Here is a 21287-nt window from a genome sequence, read left to right as displayed (position 1 = left end):
CCGCCCCTCTCCGCCCTCCCCAGCGCCCCCGCTCCCGACGCCCGGCCGCCGCTGGCGGCGGCGCGCCCCGAGTCCCGGCCGCCGGCCTCGCACTCCCGCGCGCTGTCGCCGGGGAGCGGGTGGCGTGTTGATCCGCCCCTGCCCGCCCCGCCGGACCGCCGGGCCGCGGACACACGCCCGGCAGGGAGGCGGCGGCGGCCCCTGCGCATTCGCTTCCCTCCATTGGGGACTGGGAGGCGGCGGCGGCGGCGGCAGTGGGTTTTGGGGAGGGGAAGGGGGCTCGGAGGGGGTGGGCGAGAGCGGGAGGGGGCCGTCCTCGGGAGGAGGACGAGAAGGAAGCACCATGACGTCCATCCATTTCGTGGTTCACCCGCTGCCGGGCACCGAGGACCAGCTCAATGACAGGTAATAGGGCCGGCGGGCTGGCGGGCGGGGGGAGGGGCGCCTCCCCGCCCTCCCCTCCCCCACGAGGCCGCGCCGGGGCGGGCGCCCGTGTTTACGCGCCGGCCGGCGGGCGCGGGGGGGCCTCACCGCCCCCGGCTAGGCCCCTTCCGGGGCAAACTTCTGGTCCCGGGGGTCCGGGGCCGCGGGGGGAGCGCGGTGGAGACGGTGCCCGCGGTGTAGACGGGAAGGCGCGCTGCAACCTCCTCCTCCCCCCTCCCCGCCCCGTCTCCCTCCGAGGAGCCGCGTTGAACTCGGCGGAGATGATTGCGGGGGGGGATCGGGCTCCCGGCGGGGGGGGGGCGGGCTGTAATTACCGCCCGGCCCAGGCCCGAGGAATCCATATTAGTCAAAGTTGAATTGAGACAGACAATGCGGATGGGGGATGGTGGAGGTAAAAAGAGAGGGAAGAAGAGAAGCGGGGCGAGGGGCACGGGGGTAGACCGGGCTCGCCCGGGCCCCCGGGAGCTGTGTCCGGTGGGATAGTCTGGACCTGCCAAGTCTGGAGATGCCAGGGGAGGGGGAGGCTGATTCCCGGCAGATCGCGTCGGGGCGGGGGGGGTATGGAAGCGCCATGATTATTGTTATTATTATTAAATTTGAGCTCCTGCAGTGAGGTTTGCCTGCCCGGGGAGGGGATGAATTCAGGCGGGGGTGGGGAAATGGATTGGATTCCCTTTGCTCTCCTTCTTCCGTAATGGGGCTGGTGAGCTCCTTCTCCCAGCTCCTATGGTGCGAGCTTTTTTGTTTCCTTTTTTATTCTAATGATAGTGTTTTCCTGAGTTGTAATTTGACAGCTGAAAACCGTGCGTAGAGTCAAAGGAAAACTCTTACGTTTGCAGTTCGCAATGCTGCTTTCTTAACAAGCTGTAAATTTCTGGGATGGGTTTGCTATGGGCGGAGGAGGAATTATGATTTTTTTTTTTGTCTTTAATAAGAAGGCTATTTTGGCTGTGGATTCCTCCCTTTGCCTCCTCCACTGTTCCTGCCAGTTTAGGATATTGAATTGCAGGGCCGCATGCTCTCAGGGAACTAAGATAAAGCAGGAAAAGTTCCTTCACTGTTGCAAAACAGACATGGAGAAGGTTGAGGGAGGCCTCCATTAAAGTAAGTCTTAGAATTTAGGACTCCGATCTAATGATGGGCTGAATATTTAAAGGGGCCAGAAAGTGGGGCATTTTAAGCCTTCCTCCCCCACAATGATCTAGCTGCTTTCTATTTCTTTTGAGTATAAATGGCCATCTGGACCCAAGTTTAGAAGTTAGATAGGATTTTTGCTAAGTGACCGGGTGACATAAGTTGCATGACGTTGTTTGTCATGCGCTTCCCGGAGGGAGGAAGAGGCCTAACTTTCGGCTTAGACACTGGCCTCGGTCTCCGAGTATCTATCCGCCTCAGGTGGGGCGGAGAGCTTCTCAGTCCGAAAGCTGGGGGCTTAGTTTGTGGCACTGGTTCAGATTTGTCTAATCTTTGCTGTAGCCAAATTGTTGGCTGTTCGTGAAACTTTCGAAATACTTGCTGAAAATACTGAAATAAATTTTGTCATTTATTTTCTTTGTTATGTAATCCTAATTCTGATTTCACTTCATTAGAGATAGAGATCTTTAAGACTTAAAAGATTTTTTGGGTAAATTTTGGAACCGGGCTATTAGTGAGGATAGCTCTACTGTCATTCATAGAACCAAGTTGGTAGGGCTTGTAGTGTAACTTGTCTTGTAATTTAGGACATTGCACCAGTCAGGAGAGAGGGTAGGCCATGCTTTCTGTATTAGTCCTGCTTGATACCAAGAATCCTGACTGGCTTACTCAGTTGACTATGCCAAAACCTATTTTGTCTTGGGCATTTTGATTCATTTTTGTACATTGCTTTTACTTTAGCTTGTCTGAGAAATTTACAAGTAATGTATCTTTTTTTAAGCTACCTTTTCTTTAATTCCTAGTGTAAACAAGTAATCAGTTTTGTTTTTGAATCCCACAGGGGCAGTATACAATACTAAGAATATTTAGACCACTTTGAGTTTTTATGAACTAGAAGTGAGTTTGATTCAGATTATAAAACGTGTGCATCGAGGTGGCAGATATTTGAGAAAATAGTGCTGTAGGTCAAATTTTGGGGACCTGTAGTTAAGCTGGTAGCATAAAGAATGGTCTGTTGAGATTTGTGAGGACAGCATTGAGATAGTCATGCACCCTGTTTTGATGTAGCTGACTTACAGTGGAACTATTCTGTGTCTCCCCTTCAAAGGGAAAGATCCTCTTTGCATACCTCCTTGCAGAGTAATAGGATCAACCTATTGCTGCATTGCTTGACAAATATCTGTTTACAAAACAGACTGGCTTCTGGAGCTCCTTAACCAGAACAAAAAGTCCAGAATATTTTCATCTTCACATTAAAAAAAAAAAACAAACTACCAAGATTTAGTAAGTTTTGGTAATAGAAACTATAAACTATAACTTGACTTTTATATAAGAAATGTGTCTGTGCCAGAAATGAAATGATAAATGATGTTTTCGGATGAAAAATGGTATAAATAAGTAGACTTTATTCTTTACATGAAAAGCAGTAAGATTGGACAGGCAGTATGGTATAAATTGGCGAGTAAAAGAAAACTTAAGAGGCCTTAAAAAAGTATTTTCTTCTGCAAATAAGTTTTCTTTTTAAAATAGTCACATCCTGTTAAAAGTCAGTTTATTTTGTTCAGTGTAGTGGTGTGATGTCACAAATATCTAAAATGTACTTAGCATAAAAAAATTTTTGTGTGTGTGTGTTTTTAAACTTGCTAATTCTGTAATAGTCTTTGTATATTGGGTTAAAATCCTAAATCATTGCCCTGGGAGCCCCAATAATGAATACAGTTGATGCATATGGGTGGGGGTGGCTTGGGCAAAGAGAGGAATTCAGAGAGCCTACAGTGATGATTGTGGCTTCCCAGAATGATTATAAGGTCCCTGTTGCTGAGTGGCTGGCCCTATGCAAATATTCGCTGTTGAATTTATTGAATTGAAACCATCCCTGCTCTCAGATACTTTGGTGACATTCTGATTTTCTTTCTAGTGAATTTCTTGAGTTAGTACTATGCTCCTGCTTGAATCATTGTCTCAGAGCAACAGGAAAAGGATACCAAGAACATGGTTCTGCTGTGGATTGAGGGAAGAGTTGGAAAGTGCCAAAGAAGTCTAGTAGTTGGGCCTTTTCACTAATGAGCTGAGAAAACAAGGCCCAGAGATATGTGGAATTTATCCAGGGGTGGACTGATAAATGGGGTCCACGTTATGGGTCCCCCCTCCCCTCCCCGCGCCCAAGTTTAGGTCTCTTTCTGCTATTCCACATGGCTTGTATTCTGAGGTAGTCCTGCCTTTTGAGGTTTCACAGCCTTTAGAGTGGCCACCTGTCTTATTAGAGTTCTGATTTCCCCTTCCCCCCAACTCCTCCTTCAACTTAGGTCTTTTGTCCTGAGGCTGACCCTCTTAACCCTTTCCTAGAACTGGCCTAGGAGAGGCCTTTTTAAGGTGATGTGGGTATGCCGTGACTTGTTCCTGTCCTGAATTATTCCTTCAGGTGCAGGTTGGTTACAATAGGAACCAGTTCTCATTGTTTGTCTTTATGTGGAATATTCCTGTGAGCTTTACTTTTAAAGTGTTGTGCAATCAAATAGTCTGTGCTGAGATTGTCATATCAAAAGGGTTTTTCTCTAAGGAGCTTCCCTTTAGGTGCTGTAGGGCTACCAGGTAAGATAATATAGAGAGGAGTTAGAGATTTGGAATTTCTAAATCTGGGCTTGTCTCGGTCCTGCTGTTTATTAACTGTGTGCTGGTAGGCGAGTCATGAACCACTTAGAGCCTTACTCCCTTGTCTCTCCCCTGCTCCTCCCCACCTCAGTCTCTAAATCAGGCATAGTACCTATCTCAAGGTTGGTAGGTAACAATGGAGATAGTGGGTAGGAAAACACAAATATTATAATGTGGAAAATATGAAGAGGTGGTTAATATAACTGCTTTTATGTGTTGTCTGATTTTCAAATCAAGATGCAGGAAATCAAAGACGTTGCTCTAGAATATCCTTACCATTGAGTGCAAAATCCAGACTCTTAGTCTTAGATCAGTGATTCTCAACTGGGTACGGTTTTGCTCCCTCTTCCAGGGTATATTTGGTAGTGTTTGGAGATACTTTTTTGATTGTCACAGCTGGAGCATTGCTACTGGCCTCTCTCTAGTGGATAGGGAGCTGCTGAATATTCTACAATGCATAGTATAGCTCCCATACAAAAGAATTATCCTATCGAAAATTCTAGTTGTGCTGGGGTCGAAAAACTCTGTCCTAGCTTATCTTGAATACACATAGATGTAAAAATAAATGGAAATGACTTTTATGAAGAAAAATTCCAGCAATATAAGTTGTTAGTTTCATGTGACTATTTAAAATTAGAATTAAAAAGTCAATTCCTTGGCAACAGTAGCCACATTCATGTGCTCTGTAGCCACATGTAGCTAGTGGCCAGTGTATAGGACAGTACAGATGCAGATCAGTGCCATCATCACTAAAAGTTTTGTTGGACAACAGTGATGGAGAAGGTGCTTTTTTGCATAAGGCATGGCATTCAGTAAGTGGTCTGGATTTTTATTAGGAAATTTTTTATTGTTGGGTTTTAAAGATTCCGGGATATCCTTGCCCTCTCACTCAGTAGGAGCCTCAAAATGTGCCAGAGATTACATGGAGCTCAAAAAAGATTGTTGTGGGTAAGTGTTATGATAGTGGAAAGCTGCCTGAAATTTCAGTATGCCACACTAATAACACTAATAAACACAAGTATGAGTCTGTGTGGGATGAGCATCACATCACCAAACCAGAGGGAAAACTCCTGATTACTGAGATTGTAACCCCAGGACAGTAATACTAGAGGACTGCACTGGGAATGTATAGGCAAGTTTAACTGAAATGATTAAATGAAGCTGATGAAGGAAAGTAAGCTTAAAGACAGGGTATGAAATAGCCAAACAAAAAATTGAAAATCAAAACAAAGGGGCAGATCAGTTTTATAAATCAAGAAACCAGAGACTAAATTGTAGGCTTAGGAGTAAACAAACCCTTGTGAAGGAAATTACACAGTACAAGGAAGTGCAACTAGGAATATTGGGGGAATTTTCAGATTAGGATTTTCCCCTAGCAATTAGGTTATTTAGGAACTAGTCCCTTCAGGAAAGTGGAATCACTGATGACTGTGTCAGATTGCATTTCAGTAGGGGCGCCTAGCTGGATCAGTTGCTGGAGCATGTGACAGTTGATCTCAGGGTTTTAAGTTTGAGCTCCATTTTGGGTGTAGAGATTACCTAAAAAACTAAAATCTTAAAAAAAAAAAAAAAAAAAAGGTTACCCTTCAGTAGCTACTATGAGGTGTATCAAAGGAAGCAGTTTTATGTTGCAGGAGGATGTACTTCTGTCTTCTTTTCCACCATTTTTATCATATCTACTTCTAATTAGGAAAAAAATTCCATTCGTCTGTTTTTCTGTCATTTTGCCACCTTGGCATTCTGAGCAAATGAAAACAGCTTCTCCTGACTCACTGTAATTATGAATTGTTGATTTATTATTATAATTGGTTTTTGAGTTTGATGATTGTTTTTAAACGTTTTATTATGGAGAGTTTCAAGCATATACAGAAGTAGAAGCAGTAGTATGATGAACACACAGGTACAACAGTTGTCACGTAATCCAGCAGTCATCACATCAGTGGCCATTGTGGTGGTTTCAACACTCTCCCTGTCAGATAATTTAATCGATATATCTTCAGTATACATCTCAAAGATGAAGACTTTAAAAAAACCCTACATACCTAAAACTGTTTTAGTTCTTTAATATCAAAATTCAGTCTGTTTACATTTTCCTGTTGTCACATAAATACTTATTTTTCATTAACAGTTTTTTACATGATAAAACTAATTGGGTTCTAACATGTTACAAAATTTGATTTTTAAAGAATAAGACAAAATTTGGATTAGTGCCTTAGGAGGGGCAGCATCACACTGGAAATCTGAGGGCTCCTTGCAGCTTGATGCTGTTGCTTTTTAACCTCCAGTGAGCCATCACTTTGTGATGAGAGTAAGATGAGATTCTTGAAATTACATGATTTTTCTGTAGGGCTCATTGAAGAACAATAAGTGATGTGAAAAGTTTGCAAGATTCTTCTAAGTTAATGTATAGAAGTGAGACTATTCTTAAATTGAATTTGGCCATAAGACAGTGTTCTCTAATGAGATCGTATTTCATATTACTTTTTTGATAGAATCAGTGTTGTGGTTATAAATCTCTTGAAAATAAGAGATACACTAAGCTCTTAGATATAACTGTGTTTTTGATATACTCATTTTTATCAGGATATTAAATGTGTAAATAAGACACAATCTTAGCTATATAGCAAAAGTATTTGGTTAGTTTCTGATGGTATCATATTACTAAGATGTTTTCAACTTTCCTTAGTTTTATTTGTAAATCAGCTTTATTGAAGTATAATTGTCATACAGTATAACTTATTTAAAGTGTACAGTTTGATGAGTTTTGACAAATGTATACAGCTGTATAACCACAGTCAAGAACATAAAACATTTCTGTCACCCCAGAAAGTTTCCTGGTGCCCCTTGGCATTCTCAGTCTCTCTTCTTGTCCTTATCTCTGAAAAACCACTGTTCTTTGTCTTACTGTAATTTTGCCTTTAGTATTTCGTAGAAATAGAATTGTGTGTCTGGTGTCTTCTGCTTAGCTCATGTAGCATGTAATAGTTTTTTTTTCCTTTTGTGTTGGTGGTATTTCATTGTTTGGATGTGCCACAATTTCAGATCTTTTTTTTTTTTTATTGTAAATTTGTGTTGCTTTCTGTTTTTAGCTATTCCCTAGTTTTTATTTATTTTTAAAAATTGCTTGTTAAAAAACCAGTCTTGCAAAAGACTGAAATACAGAAGATCACTTTAAAAAGTTTCATAGTACTACCACTGTTAACATTTTGGTGGCTTCCTGGTCTCTTTTTCTGTACCTGGATATTTTGGTTTGTTTTTATAATATTTGTGATCATTCTAGGTATATTTTTATCTACTTGAAAAATTTTTTTAAGATTTTATTTATTTATTCATAGAGATGCAGAGAAAGAGAGAGAGAGGCAGAGACACAGGCAGAGGGAGAAGCTGGCTCCATGCAGAGAGCCTGACATGGGACTCGATCCCGGGACTCCAGGATCATGCCCTGGGCTGCAGGCGGCGCTAAACCGCTGCGCCACCGGGGCTGCCCTATACTTGAAATTTTTCTTGACTTTAATATGTTACAGTATTTTTCATACAAAAAAGTTACTTATAAGCAATCTACATTTTTCTTGACAGCAAATTTTTGTGTTAATTTAAAAATATGTGTATATAAGACAGTGCTATTTTAGAATCCATTAGTATTGGGATCCCTGGGTGGCTCAGCGGTTTGACGCCTGCCTTTGGCCCCAGGGCCTGCCTGATCCTGGAGACCTGGGATCGAGTCCCCCATCAGGCTCCCTGCATGGAGCCTGCTTCTCCTGTGTCTCTGCCTCTCTCTCTCTCTCTCTCTCTGTCTCTCGCAAATAAATAAATAAAAAAATCTTAAAAAAAAAAAAGAATCCATAAGTATTGATGGGAATCTAGATTGCATATAGAGATGTGACCATGTCAATTTAGGAAGCAGTGTGGATTGAATGGATAGATTTTTATTTCCTTCCTCATCAGTTCAGGATCCATTTTTTTTTTTTTTTGTAATTCAGAAGTGTTGAGAACCTACCATTTCAAGAAATTAGCTCTGCTTCAGCATAGATCTGCTGTTTCAGAATTCAGGTGACAAGGTATTCCAGATCTTTATGTGAACTCAGATACTAGGTCTTCCTCACAGTTGATCTGAAACTCCAGAGATGGCCTTTGTGTGAGTAGCTCCCACACCCCTTTACTTAGGGGCATGGTGGAGATTCATCTGAGATTTTCTGTGATAGTCTGCTTGCTATGATGGGAGAAGTGGGGGAGGATGGGTGTCATAAGCCTTAAAGAAAAGGCCAGATTTGAGATTAGGAAGTTAATGTGAAGCAAGTTAAGAAAACAGACAATATGGTAGGGTTATTTTAATGTCTAAATGATGAAAACAGGGTTCTCTGTGAAAGGCTTTGTGGAGAAGGATTGCTGGGCTTTTGCAGTTAAGCATCTATTTTCTTATGTTGTAGGAATGACATTGTTTCTTGTTCAGAAGTAATTTGAACTAGTCCATTTATTTGCTCTGCATTATCTGCATATAGAAACCCTATGTTGTCTTTATTTTTTTTTTTCCTATGTTGTCTTCAAAAGAAGCACCAGTCAAGTGATTTTCTTAAGTTGTGTTCATATTTAGTTGAAACATTCATTTTCTTAGCATGCTTGTATTTCCAGTGGTGGTTAACCCGGTCTTCATCTCCTATCAGAAATCCCTTGTTGTTTCCTTAAGTGATGGTGTTTGTCTTCATTATCAGGTGTTCTGATTATTATGTGTAGATGGAGAATAATCGAGGGGGAGTGAGTACTTTAATGCTGTGGACAGTGTGCTCTTTCCTTTCTGTGGTTGCTCTTCTGGGAGGAAATATAGGGAACTACTTTTTCTTTTTGCCTCCTGCAGTCTCCAGCAAGGGATGAATCCAGATTACTGCCACATGTTCCCTCTGATTCCCTGTTAGATTTCTGTCACTTCTGAAGGGATGCAGAACCAGGACCGGGTAACTTCTGTTGGGCAGGTTGGCAGCCCATGGTCTGTGGGTCAGAGATGACATGTGAGCTGATTTTGTTGGCAGCAGCTGCTCATCTTTTTGCCACTTTGGAGATCTGGAAGCTACTGAAGAATGTGCACAACACCCTGCATAGAGAGACAGGAGTCCTAATGTGGTTAGCAGCCACCCCATACCATTCCAGAATGTTACTGGTTTCACAAAATTCTCTTGGGCGGGGGATGCACTAAGGCAGTTGGTCTTTTTCTTCTCCAGGGCCTCTTGATTCCTTAGAAGACTTTAGGAAATATAAAAAGCTTTTTCAGTTTTCATGAAGATTTGATCACTCTTTGAATTCTAGGACATTCTTGAGGGGTGACTGCATCTGTTTTTGGGTGTGGTATGTTTAAACCATCTTTTCCCCTTTAAAATTGGAGTTTTTTTGACAACATTGAATTTTTATAAGAGTAACATAAGCTAACCAAATTGCAGTAAAAATATTTATTGTGGCATTTCTGATCAAGAGGTTCTTTGATTTAAAGTACTTCTCAAAAAAAAAAAAAAATAAAGTACTTCTCATAGTGTCTAAATGGACCACCATCATCAGGTGCACAAAAGCTTACGGACTGCTGTATAAAAGCTTCTTGCTCACATTCCTTTGTGTTACAATTAAAATAATCAGTGATAGCACATAGAGCTGTGCTTGCCAAGGCCTCACTGCCCCCAGCCTTTCTCTCCCCCTTAGACTATAGGTTCTGTGGCTCTTGCTTGAGAATAGGTTATTTTCCTGCTCCTAGAGGCTGGAGTAATTTGTTTTTGTTTTTTCTAGAAATGAAATTTTAAAAGTTTGAGTAAAGTTACATAAATATTAGGTCCTCTCTAGAACTATAAGACACTGAAAGGGTAGCTTTTTAATAACACCTGTCAATGCTTAGAGGGTTACAGTCCTGCTGGGGAAGCTGATCCAGATCACTAGCAAACTTTGAAAGGCTGGTGCAAGAGGTAGTTGAGTTTAGCCTGTGCAAATATTTGCCATGTGTTGCCAGCACAGAGTTGGAGAACTGTGTTAGATTAGTTTTCCTTGTTCAGTAAATGTTTGTGTGCTTCTCACCCTCAAACATTGTGCTAACCCAGGAGTGGGTTTCACTTGTTGCACCAACTGTTACTCACTTGTTGTGCTACCCCTTTCTGGAACTTTGGGTTGAGAGGCAATTGGAACATTTTCTGGCTCATTGAGTAAATTTGGAGAATAGTGAGGTGATAGATTAGTGGGCCCAGGGCATCAGGTGGGTATGCCATGTATTTTTTTTTAACAGTTTACTTTGAAATAATTATAGATTAAAGCAGTTGCAGAAATAGTGCAGAAGGGGCTGCCCAGGTGGCTCAGCAGTTAGCGCCACCTTCGGTCCAGGGCGTGATCCTGGAGACCTGGGATCGAGTCCCACGTCAGGCTCCCTGCATGGAGCCTGCTTCTCCCTCTGCCTGTGTCTCTGCTCCTCCCTCTCTGTGTCTCTCATGAATAAATAAATAAAATCTTTAATAAAATAAAAAGTAGAGGATCCCTGGGTGGCTCAGCGGTTGGTGCCTGCCTTTGGCCCAGGGCATGATCCTGGAGTCCCGGGAATGAGTCCCGCGTCGGGCTCCCGGCGTGGAGCCTGCGTCTCCCTCTGCCTGTGTCTCTGCCTCTCTCTCTGTCTCTGTGTCTATCATGAATAAATAAGTAAAATCTTAAAAAAAAAATAGTGCAGAGGGCCTTTGTTCCCATAACCTGGCTTACCCTAATGGCAACATCTTGATTGTACCATGTATTTTTGACATGCTTGCAAAGTCCTAGAGATTTATTTATTTATTCATGAGACACACACACACACACACACAGAGAGAGAGAGAGAGAGAGAGGGAGGCGGAGACACAGGCAGAGGGAGAAGCAGGCTCCATGCAGGGAGCCTGATGGGGACTAAGCCTGGGTCTCCAGAATACGCCCGGGGGTGAAGGTGGTGCTAAACCACTGGGCCACACCAGCCCTAGAGATTTAAAGTAGCATTTCCTCCATACGCGTTTTTGAAAGTTGTTTGCTTCTCTGCTAAGACAGCATAGATTAGAAGACAACAAATTTAGAGAAGACTTGGTATTCTTTTTTTTCTTTTTTTTTTTTTAAGAATTTATTTATTCATGAGAGACAGGGAAAGAAATAGACACAGGCAGAGGGAGAAGCAGGCACCCTGTGGGGAGCCCAATGCGGGACTCAATTCCAGCACTCCAGGATCACGCCCTGAGCCAAAGGCAGATGCTCAACCACTGAGCCACCCAGGCGTCCCAAGGCTTGGTATTCTTAGACAAGTTTGAATTGATGAGATAGATTCTAGATAGTGATTAAGTTTTTAGTCAGTAGGTCTTTGACACGATGGTGAGTGGAATATAAATTGGAGGAATCCAGTGGTCAGGGATTTTTTTTTTTTTAATCTGACACTAATTGGTGATGTGACCATGAATCAGTGATACAACTGTTATTTGAAAGTGACTGAATTGGGCCAGATCATGTAGATTTTCTCTGCTCCATTTCTGTGCTCTTAGGTTTGTGCTAGGGAAAAGAATTTTTGTACTGTAGAATGATTCAGAGGGAGAAGAAACTGTGGCTATGGTTGTCTATGATTTCTTTCACTCAGATTTCATTGATGAATGGAAAATGAACAGAGAAAGTGGGAAAATAAATTTTTCCTCTTCTACTCAATTCAATAACTATTTTTCCAACAAAATTATATACAGTGGGATACAAAGATGATGGCCTCTGCTCTCATGGGGCATTTATTTTATAGGAGAGGCAAACATGTAATAGAGAATTAAATGCTACTAGATAGTATAAATGACAGGGAAGACTGACCTGATGATTAAACCTGCTGCTTACGATGGGCTTTGAAGACAGGGTTGCAAGGTGTGGAGACTGGTTCATCCTCTTACTTCTGTTCTCATAAGCCTAATTAATGCATTTTCTTTTAGTGGCATGGAAGGTACTGTCAGCCATCAGGGGTTCGCCAGGGGGTGATATTGATAATCAGAGTTTTAATAGTAGCCCAGAACTCTTGTGCTGTGTGAGAGCAGTTTACATATGGATAGTGATTGTGTATGTGTGTGTGTGTGTGTGTGTGTGTGAAGTTTTGTTCCTATGCTTTTTGTTTGCAAAAGCTACTATCTAGGGATAGGACAAGAAAATAGAACTCAGTGGGGTGTGAAAGCAGGTTGCTTTGTCCTAATGTGTTGACTGACTTATTGTGGGAGTTGGCAAGGAGGAGAGAGGGTTTATTTGAAGAGCTCATTTGGAGAGTCTATGCTCCTTTTTGTTCATTCTTGTTGCACAGGCTGGGATTGACCCTATGACCACCTTGAATACCGAGAGGAGAGAGACTCTTAAATGTGAAGCTGTGTGTCCTCTGTTAAACAGCTTAACAATAACCCACAACCCTTGAACCAACTACTATGTGTCCTCTGATTCCTAGTTACTGTCTTCATTTAAAATACTTAACTTCAGGGGTGCCTGGGTGGCTCAGTTGGTTAAGCAACCTAAGCATCCGATTTGATTTCTGCTCAGGTCTTGATCTTAGGGTTGTGAGATCGAGCCCTGTTCTCCATCCAGCTCTGCACTGGATGTGGAGCCTGCTTGAGATTCTAGGCAGAGGGAGAAGCAGGCTACCCACAAGAAGCCTGATGCGGTCCTCGGTCTCAGATCCCCAGGTCATGCCCTGAGCCGAAGACACTCAACCGCTGAGCCACCCAGGCATCCCAGGATAGAACTCTTTTAATGGATATGGAATTTCATACCAGCTTTAACACCCCAAGGTGAGATGAAATAGCCAAAAATACATATGTTGGGGCACCTGGCTGGCTCAGTCTCTGGAACATCCAACTCTTTTCTTTCTTTTCTTTTCTTTTCTTTTCTTTTCTTTTCTTTTCTTTTCTTTTCTTTTCTTTTCTTTTCTTTTCTTCTTTCTTTTCTTTTCTTTTTTTTCTTTCTTTTCTTTTCTTTTCTCTTTTCTTTTCTTTTCGCTTTGCTTTTCTCTTTTTTTCTCTTTTCTTTTCTGAGCATCTAATGCTTGATCTTGGGTCATGAGTTTGAGCCCCCAGTTGAGCACAGAGATTACTTAAAAAAACACATACCTGAATTCAGATGTATCTGCTTAGTCCTTTAAGTTTTTTTTTTTTTAAAGACTTTATTTATTTATTCATAGAGACACACACAGAGAGAGAGAGAGACGGAGGCAGAGACACAGGCAGAGGGAGAAACAGGCACCATGCAAAGAGCCTGACGTGGGACTTGATCCAGGTTCTCCAGGATCACGCCCTGGGCTGCAGCCGGCACTAAACCGCTGCGCCACCGGGGCTGCCCAGTCTTTTAAGTTTTATACTGTTTTTTTATCTGTTTTCAGCTTTGTTTATGATACATTCAATATCAAGTATTAGAATTACAAAATTTGAGAGTGTTACTCTGTATCTGAAAGATTTTATGTACCATAGATGGGTCCTAATGAGAAGAGCTGTGAGAACTAAAAGGCCACTTGACTTGGTGTCAGGAGACTTGGTCCTTTTGCCAACTAGTTGTGTAGTCTTGGGCAAGTTATATCCCTGCAGTGAGCCTTAGTTTACTCATTTGTAAGATGGGGGGGATGTGTTTGATGTCTGAAAGTTCATTTCAGCTTTGAATCTGTGTGACTGTAGGGTTCTATGTACTGTTTTATGAGTGATAGTTGATGTATGGTTCTCAGCTTTGCCACTTTAGGATTTAGTTTTTATTTCCTGCCTTAGACCTGCTCTTCTGCCTTTTTGTACTCTTTCTAATAGGTAGGTAAAAGCAGTGGACAGTCTTTTTTTTTTTTTTTTTAAGATTTTATTTATTTATTCACGAGAGACACAGAAAGAGAGAGGTAGAGACATAGCAGAGGGAGAAGCAGGCTCCATGCAGAGAGCCCAATGTGGGACTCGATCCCTGGACTCCACGATCATGCCCTGAGCCAGAGCTGCTTAACCTCGGAGCCACCCAGGTGTCCCAGCAGTGGACATTCTTATTCTTACCACCTTGTGTTAACTGGAGGGGAGCTCTTAAAAACCATCCTAACTCTTATGTAATTTTTAAAGATATTTTAAACTACAAGAGCTGATGTATTTAGCTTGACATGAATTAATTTAGTGCAGTTATATTCTTTTAATTATACTTTCCATATAAACTTAATGGGAAAGTTTCCATGTGGCAACAGCTTATTTGAAATAAGGTATGATAAAGCAAAAGCACATTGACAGTGTAACACCTCCTGGGGCTGGAGGATTTGTTCCCCTTTGATTTCCAGTGAGTTGAGACGGTTGTTCTTTTCGGAAGGCTATTTAGTAGGTGTCAGTGCTGTCAGGTGCTCATCAGGAATTTGTTCAATTTTGCAGGATACTTATTATCATTCTGTATATTAGGCTGTAATAGTTGATGTTAGCTTTTAACTTCTGTAACCTGCAAGTCTCCTCCACATTGACTGCTTAGTCATTTTTGAGATGTTCAAAGTTTTATACCAAGGGAGATTTTTAGGATTTTCATATTTTACAGCTGAGGAAATTGAGGGCCCAAGTGATTAGTTTTAAGTGACAAAGGCTAGACTCTGCACTAACACAGCTTCATTTCTTTTTCTTTTTGGAACGGGAAGTTACTTGTTTTTCTGATACACATTTATTACTATATATAAATGCAATTAAATATTGATATATACGTACTTTTGTGTATACACATGCCATTAAAACAGCAAATTTGGGGGGGGGTGGCTTCTGCTACATGCCTGTTCTAGTCTCAGGTGTACGGTGGTGGAGTTTAGTCGTTGGGCCATTATGGGGCAGTGTGATGAGCACAGTGAGAGAAGTTTGGGATTCTTTATCAGAGGCACACAGCCTGGTCCTGTGAAGAAGGAAAGCTTTCTTTCTTTTTTCCTTTCATTTTCCTTTTCCTTTTCGTTTTCCTTTTCCTTTTTGTTTTCCTTTTCATTTTCCTTTTTCCTTTTCTTCTCTCCTTCGGCAGAGACACAGGCAGAGGGGGAAGCAGGCTCCCCCTGGAGAGCCTGATGTGGGACGTGATCCCAGGACCATGACTTAACCACTGAGCCACCCAGGTGCCCTTCCACCTTTTTAAAAGTTTTTATTTATTTATTCATGAGAGACACAGGGAGAGAGGCAGAGACACAGGCAGAGGAAGAAGCAGAAAAGCTATCGAGAAGAACTGTCAAAAGGAGGATAAGGATTCTGAATAGGTGATAGGCTGAGAGGCTGATGCCAAAGCTGTGGGGCAGGGCAGGGTAAGACGCAAGGCATTGAGGACTGGAAGAGCTTTGTAGGCAGAAGGAACTGCATGTATGAAGGCTCTCAGGTGAGAGAGGGCAGTACATTTAAGGAACTAGAAAAGCCCAGAATGCTTATAGCAATTAGTACATAAGATTTCAAATAGTTGAATAATTCTAGTAGAAAGGGATACAGTGTTAACTGTCTTAAAAAATGAGCTTGGTATTATCATGAAAAATAAATTTGATGTGCTAGGTTATATATTACCTGTAACTGATTAATTTAGTGGGTTAACTTAGCAACTGAACTGGTGTGGGAAAGGGTGTGAATTCCATACTAGTTTAGGACAGTTGGCTTGATTTCATGGCTACAAATAGCATCCTGCACCTCTGTCCCGCCTAGCTGTTGGAATTAGCTATTGTTAATGAAGATGAACCAGCTTGGATGGATGGTTTAGTTCAAATGCTTCATTGCTGTTGGGAAAACATTGCAAATTCTACAGAGGGGCTAGTAATATCACTGAGATGAATAATAATACATTTTTCTAAGAGAGAAAATAGTCTGTGATCTTAACCATGTTAAGGACAAAAGTTTCATAAGAGGTGCTTAAAGAAAATGACAGTGCACTTGTCTCTGGGTTATGGGTGATTGCTTTTGATGTCTCATTGTGTTTTAGTGTTTTATATGCTTCTATATGAGTATATGTGTGTGTTTTTTTTTAAAGGTTTTATTTATTCACGAGAAACACAGAGAAGGGCAGAGACACAGGCAGAGGGAGAAGCAGGCTCCCTGCAGGGAGCCCAATGCGGGGACCCAATCCCATCACTCCCTGAGCCAACCAATGAGCCACCCAGGCGTACTGAGTATGTGTTTTAAGTAATAGAAACAATAAATCCCTAACAAAGTGTTTTAGTTTAGTGAGCTATTCACCTAAAACAAGAACATGGAAAGCATTGAATAAGGAACATTTATTTAATTTCATTAACAATTTTTTTTCTCAAGAAACCTCTTACACAAAACAGAATTTCTTTTGTAAAATTAATTGAGGGGTGATTCTATAAATAAATTATGATTAAAAATTATTTTGAGCTTTGATGTTGAACAAAGTCCTAAATTAGAATTAGGCATTTGGGCATAATTTTTTATTTGAGCTTACGGAAATTTGTTCACAGCCTGCCCCCAAAGGAATGATGTGTAATGTAAGCTTGTTGGATTTTGGACAAGAGTTTGTTTCCATTTTACATCCATAGTTCACTCAGAGGAAGACATCTTGTAAAAAACCTAGTGGCAAAATGTAAGCACTTTTCCTAGTAAACTGACAGAATTTTCATCATAACTTAAATATAAATGAACGCTCTGAGAAAGCATTTTAAAAAATGCAACCTAAAGTTTGTTTGATTGATTCACTGTTAGCGAATATTTATTGAAGGCTTGTTTTGGGTCAAACTCTTGGGCCATAACAGTGAACAAAGGAGACAAAAATTCCTGCCCTTGTGGAGCTTACATTGTAGTGACATGCTTTTTGTGTATTAATAATTATGAAACATTTTTAAATATGAGGTGTTTAGAGGTGTCTGGGTGGCTCAGTTGGTTGAGTGTCTGCTCCGTGTCCAGTTCCCTGGTCAGCAAGAAGTCTCCCTCTACCTCTCCTTGCTCTTGTGGTGGCACAAGCACTGTCTCTCTCTTCCTTTCTCCCTTTCCCTCCCTCCCACCCTCAGATAAATAAATAACATCTTTTAAAAAAAAATGTGAAGTATATGATTTCTATGTTACATCTATTAGAAATGTATTCTTATTAAGAATTGTAATCAATTAGAAATGATGGGAAAGCCCCCTGGATTAACTGTTCTTTGTAATATCCCTAAGTGGTTTTTAAAATATTTTCATTGCTATGCAGGGCCATTCTTTAAGCTTACTCTTCCTTCAGTTTGAGCCTGTGAGTGCCATATGGGAATGCTGAAAGATGGCCTCTCTGAAGACAGGCTTTATTGTGTGTGGGCTTTGCATTCCTAGTACCTGAGGTATAGTACTTAGTACATATTTTCATTAAATTAATTTGAACTTCAAAAAATAAAATACTTTAATAAAAATTGATTCTTACAACTGCATTTTGATCTTTAGAATAAGGAATTAATTAAGTATATGGATATTTTTTGCATGTATTATTCCAATAATATTGAAAGATACCACAGTATAACTTCTCTGCCCTCTTGCATATTTCATGTAGGAGGCCTTCCTTAAATGGTGATCCTTGACTCTGTGTGTGTGTGTGTGTGTGTGTGTGTGTGCGTGTGCTCGTGTGTGTGTGTGTGTGTGTGTATTTTTGGTTAGGTTGATTCCCATCCCCCCTCCAACATTCTGTTACAAACGTTTTCAGATATGCAGAGAAATTGAAAGAATGAACAATGAATTACTTGGTTATACATCTTCTAGATTCAGTAATTGTTATCATTTTGCCAAACTGGGGAAGTGTGTGTGTGTGTGTGTGTGTGTGTGTGTGTGTGTGTGTGTAAAAACTTTGAACTATTTAGAAGTTGCAGTCCTCATGATTTTTTTTTTTTTAAAGATTTTATTTATTTATTCATGATAGACATAGAGAGAGAGGCAGAGACACAGGGAGAGAGAGAAGCAGGCTCCATGCAGGGAGCCTGACGTGGGACTTGATCCCGGGTCTCGAGGATCCCACTCTGGGCCAAAGGCAGGTGCCAAACTGCTGTGCCACCCAGGGATCCCCTGCTTTTTCTTTTTACTGCACGTACTTGCATCTCCTAAAAATCTGGACTTTGTCCTGTACAGCTACCATACCATTATCATACCTTAGAAAATGAACAGGAATTGCCTAATACATCCAGTAGCTTGTGCATATTCAGTTTTCCCCCTCTTGTCTTCAAAATATCTATATATAATAGTTGGGTTTTTCAAATCAGAATTCAGTCAAGGTTCACACATTGCATTTGGCTTCATTTGAATTTTGTCATGGAGTCATTTTTTTACAGAAATATTTGCAATTTTTATAAGGATCACACTTAATGATTGAAATGTAGAAATCCTGTTTGAAGGTGCAATTGTCATTGTTTTTAATTTCATGAACTTTTAATTAGTCTGTGTATACAATTTTCATTTGTCAGTGGTGTATTTTGATGAGTTTTCTAGTATTGAGTTTCCTAGACCTCATGAATCCTGCATCTTTTGCAAGATTTGCCATTTCACTTTGTACATACTTTGCTTTGGATTACATTGTATTGTCAGATAACATCCTGTGATCAGCTTCAGCTTGACTCCAAAAGATGTGGAAACGATAGGCCAGGTTGTGCAGGGATGTTTGAGATCATCTTAATAAGAGATAAGTGATCGGTGAGGATTTTGGCTTTGTCAGTTGTTGTTTCCTTATTCAGTCTCCTGACTGCCGGGATGAAGAAATGAGAACAGTCTATGAGTATCTATTTCCTGGTACGATTGATGGGAGAGCTGGCCTGTCAGTATTCTCTAGTTACTAGGGACTGTAAAAGTGAGGGGCTTCTCTCTGGGTCTCTCATGAGTAAATAAATAAAATTTTTTTTTTTTTTTTTTTTTTTTTAAAGCGAGGGGCTTTGTTGATGTTACATAAAGATTGGTTTTTATTTTGAGTAAGGATTTATTATTCAGATAAATATGTGGTTAAATAGATTTGTTAAGTAAGCTGCTGGAAATGTTTAAGGGAGTTCATGGGTGTAGATGATAACAAAATTTTGCTTTTAAACTTAGCATAGTTGAAGGAAACTGGTAAGAAAGATATCAAAGATGAAGCATAAATGAAGCTTTATTCATATACTGGTGGAATTAGTACCAGAGAAAATGGCGAGGTTTTCTTTGATCATCATTCTGGTTTTTTATTGCTGTGTAATAAACCACTCCACATTTACTGGTGTAAAGCAACAATCATTTATTATTATTATTTCTGAAGATTGACAGTACTTGGCTGGATGGTTCTTACTCTATGTTTCTTATGCAGTTGCCATCAGATGGTAGCTGGGAAGACTCAAAACAGCTGGGACCTGGAACAGGGGCAGTTCCTTAGGCGGCTCCACCTTGGGTGGTCTCTCTGTGTGGTCTCTGCAGCACGGAGGCTTTGAGGTTGCTGGACTTCTTAGGTGACAGCTCAGAGTTTCAAAAGGATGTGTCCCTGTCCCAAGAGAGAGAGAGTGTCAGGCTGGACTGCCTTTTTATGCTATGGCTTTAGAAGTCCTGCCTTATGCCCTTTTCCCCTTTTCAAGAAGCAGGTTATAAGGCCTGTATTAAAGGGGAGGGTAATTAGAGTCCACCTCTTGGTGGGAGGAGTGTCAAAGAATTTATAGACTTTTTTTTTTTTTTTTTTTTTTAACCACCTAGACCATTAAAAAAGCATCTGGGTGGCTCAGTTGGTTAAGCATCTGCCTTCAGCTTAGTTTGTGATTTTGGGGCCGGGATGGAGCCTGGCTTCTGGCTCCCTGCTCAGCATGGAGTCTTTGCTTCTCCCGCTCCCTCTGTACCTCCCCGCCTGCTCCTGTACATGCTTTCTGGATCTCTCTCAGATAAATGAAATCTTAAAAAAAATGATAAACTCCAACTATTTAAATTTACAGAAGGAGATATTGGATGCCATGCAAGTTTAGAAAAGATTGATACTATGTATTTGAAAACAGAAACAATGCAGACTTAAAATCTATGGCGCCTGACATAATGCATTTTGTGGTAGTACTAAGTATTAATGAACATCGTATTTCCAGACAGAAGTACTGAACTTGACTGTTCAACAGTTTAACATCACTGAGCATCCTCCCACCCCCACCCCAAAGCATCCAGGTCTGAATCACAAGAAAGTGAGTATAATGTGCTCTTCTGACATCTCTGATGTGCTTACATAGTCACGTGGTTGATTGGGTGCATTACTCAGGAAGTAATGAAACATTAGGTATGTTCTGAGGCTTAAAAGATTGCCTCTTGGGGGAAAAAAAAAGATTGCCTCTTGGGCTAGTGGTTAGCTCTTTACTATAACTGTGTTCAGATGAAGGATGAATTTCCTATGAACCAGAATTTTCTTTGGACAAGAGCTTCTTGGCCTAATCATCTATTTGATTAGTCAGCGTTAGGACTGAATGTTTCCTATTTGCAGAGACCCATCTGCCCTGAAATGATTAGATTTTGATGCTGATCATTTGCATGCCTACTAAGTACCAGGCATTGTGCTAATAACTATGGCTACACAGCGGCATTCAAAAGAAACCTTATAATAGCCAGTTCTAGGAGAGTTGCTGGGCAGGGTCATTATGATTGAAATAAAGGCGTTGCTTAACTGTATGATTAATGGGAAGATGACTTATATTCACACGTATAAAGTTTGTTAGAAGTAGGCCTTCATGTTATTTCATAGCTTTCCCTGAGGTGGTATTTTGGTATTATTTGTGGTTAGTTTTATTTTTTTTATTTTTTTTTAATTTTTATTTATTTATAATAGTCACAGAGAGAGAGAGGCAGAGACACAGGCAGAGGGAGAAGCAGGCTCCATGCACCGGGAGCCTAATGTGGGACTCTATCCCGGGTCTCCGGGATCACGCCCTGGGCCAAAGGCAGGCGCCAAACCGCTGCGCCACCCAGGGATCCCTGTGGTTAGTTTTAAAAGAATGGTATTCACTTGTCTTTTTTCTTGGTGTTTTTGCAGTTTTTGTTAAATAGAGTATGTGATGAAATCGCAGCATCTTTTGTGTTAGTGTGAAAAAGACAGACTGTATATACAGTACATTCAGTACCTGCTGTCATTTTGTCTTTTTTTTTTTTTTTTTTTTTAAGATTTTATTTATTTAT

The 21287-nt window shown here is 40.9% G+C and overlaps 1 protein-coding gene and 1 long non-coding RNA gene across 11 annotated transcripts in view; one reads left to right on the top strand and one right to left on the bottom strand.

Moving 5' to 3' along the window:
- The first annotated feature begins 262 nt into the window (after positions 1–262).
- UBR5 (ubiquitin protein ligase E3 component n-recognin 5) overlaps positions 263–21287 on the top strand; it is a 135960-nt gene continuing 114935 nt past the window's right edge. For all 6 annotated transcript variants that reach the window (XM_038555240.1, XM_038555239.1, XM_038555237.1 and 3 more), the window contains exon 1: positions 263–405. In XM_038555240.1, coding sequence (XP_038411168.1) covers positions 344–405 — 62 coding nt within the window. In that variant the 5' untranslated portion in view covers positions 263–343. The remainder of the gene's footprint in view (positions 406–21287) is intronic.
- The window catches only part of LOC102156908, a 166219-nt gene continuing 164296 nt past the window's right edge, over positions 19365–21287 (bottom strand). For 3 of the 5 annotated variants that reach the window (XR_005368451.1, XR_005368454.1, XR_005368460.1), the window contains one exon: positions 19365–19629. This is a non-coding gene — a long non-coding RNA (uncharacterized LOC102156908). The remainder of the gene's footprint in view (positions 19630–21287) is intronic. The other 2 variants (XR_005368449.1, XR_005368455.1) reach the window with 2 other exon arrangements.

This window comes from Canis lupus, chromosome 13 (assembly GCF_011100685.1).
Source record: "Canis lupus familiaris isolate Mischka breed German Shepherd chromosome 13, alternate assembly UU_Cfam_GSD_1.0, whole genome shotgun sequence".
Taxonomy (NCBI): Eukaryota; Metazoa; Chordata; class Mammalia; order Carnivora; family Canidae; genus Canis; species Canis lupus.
Note: the sequence above shows the minus strand (reverse complement) of the source record. Positions and strands in the feature narration are given on the sequence as shown.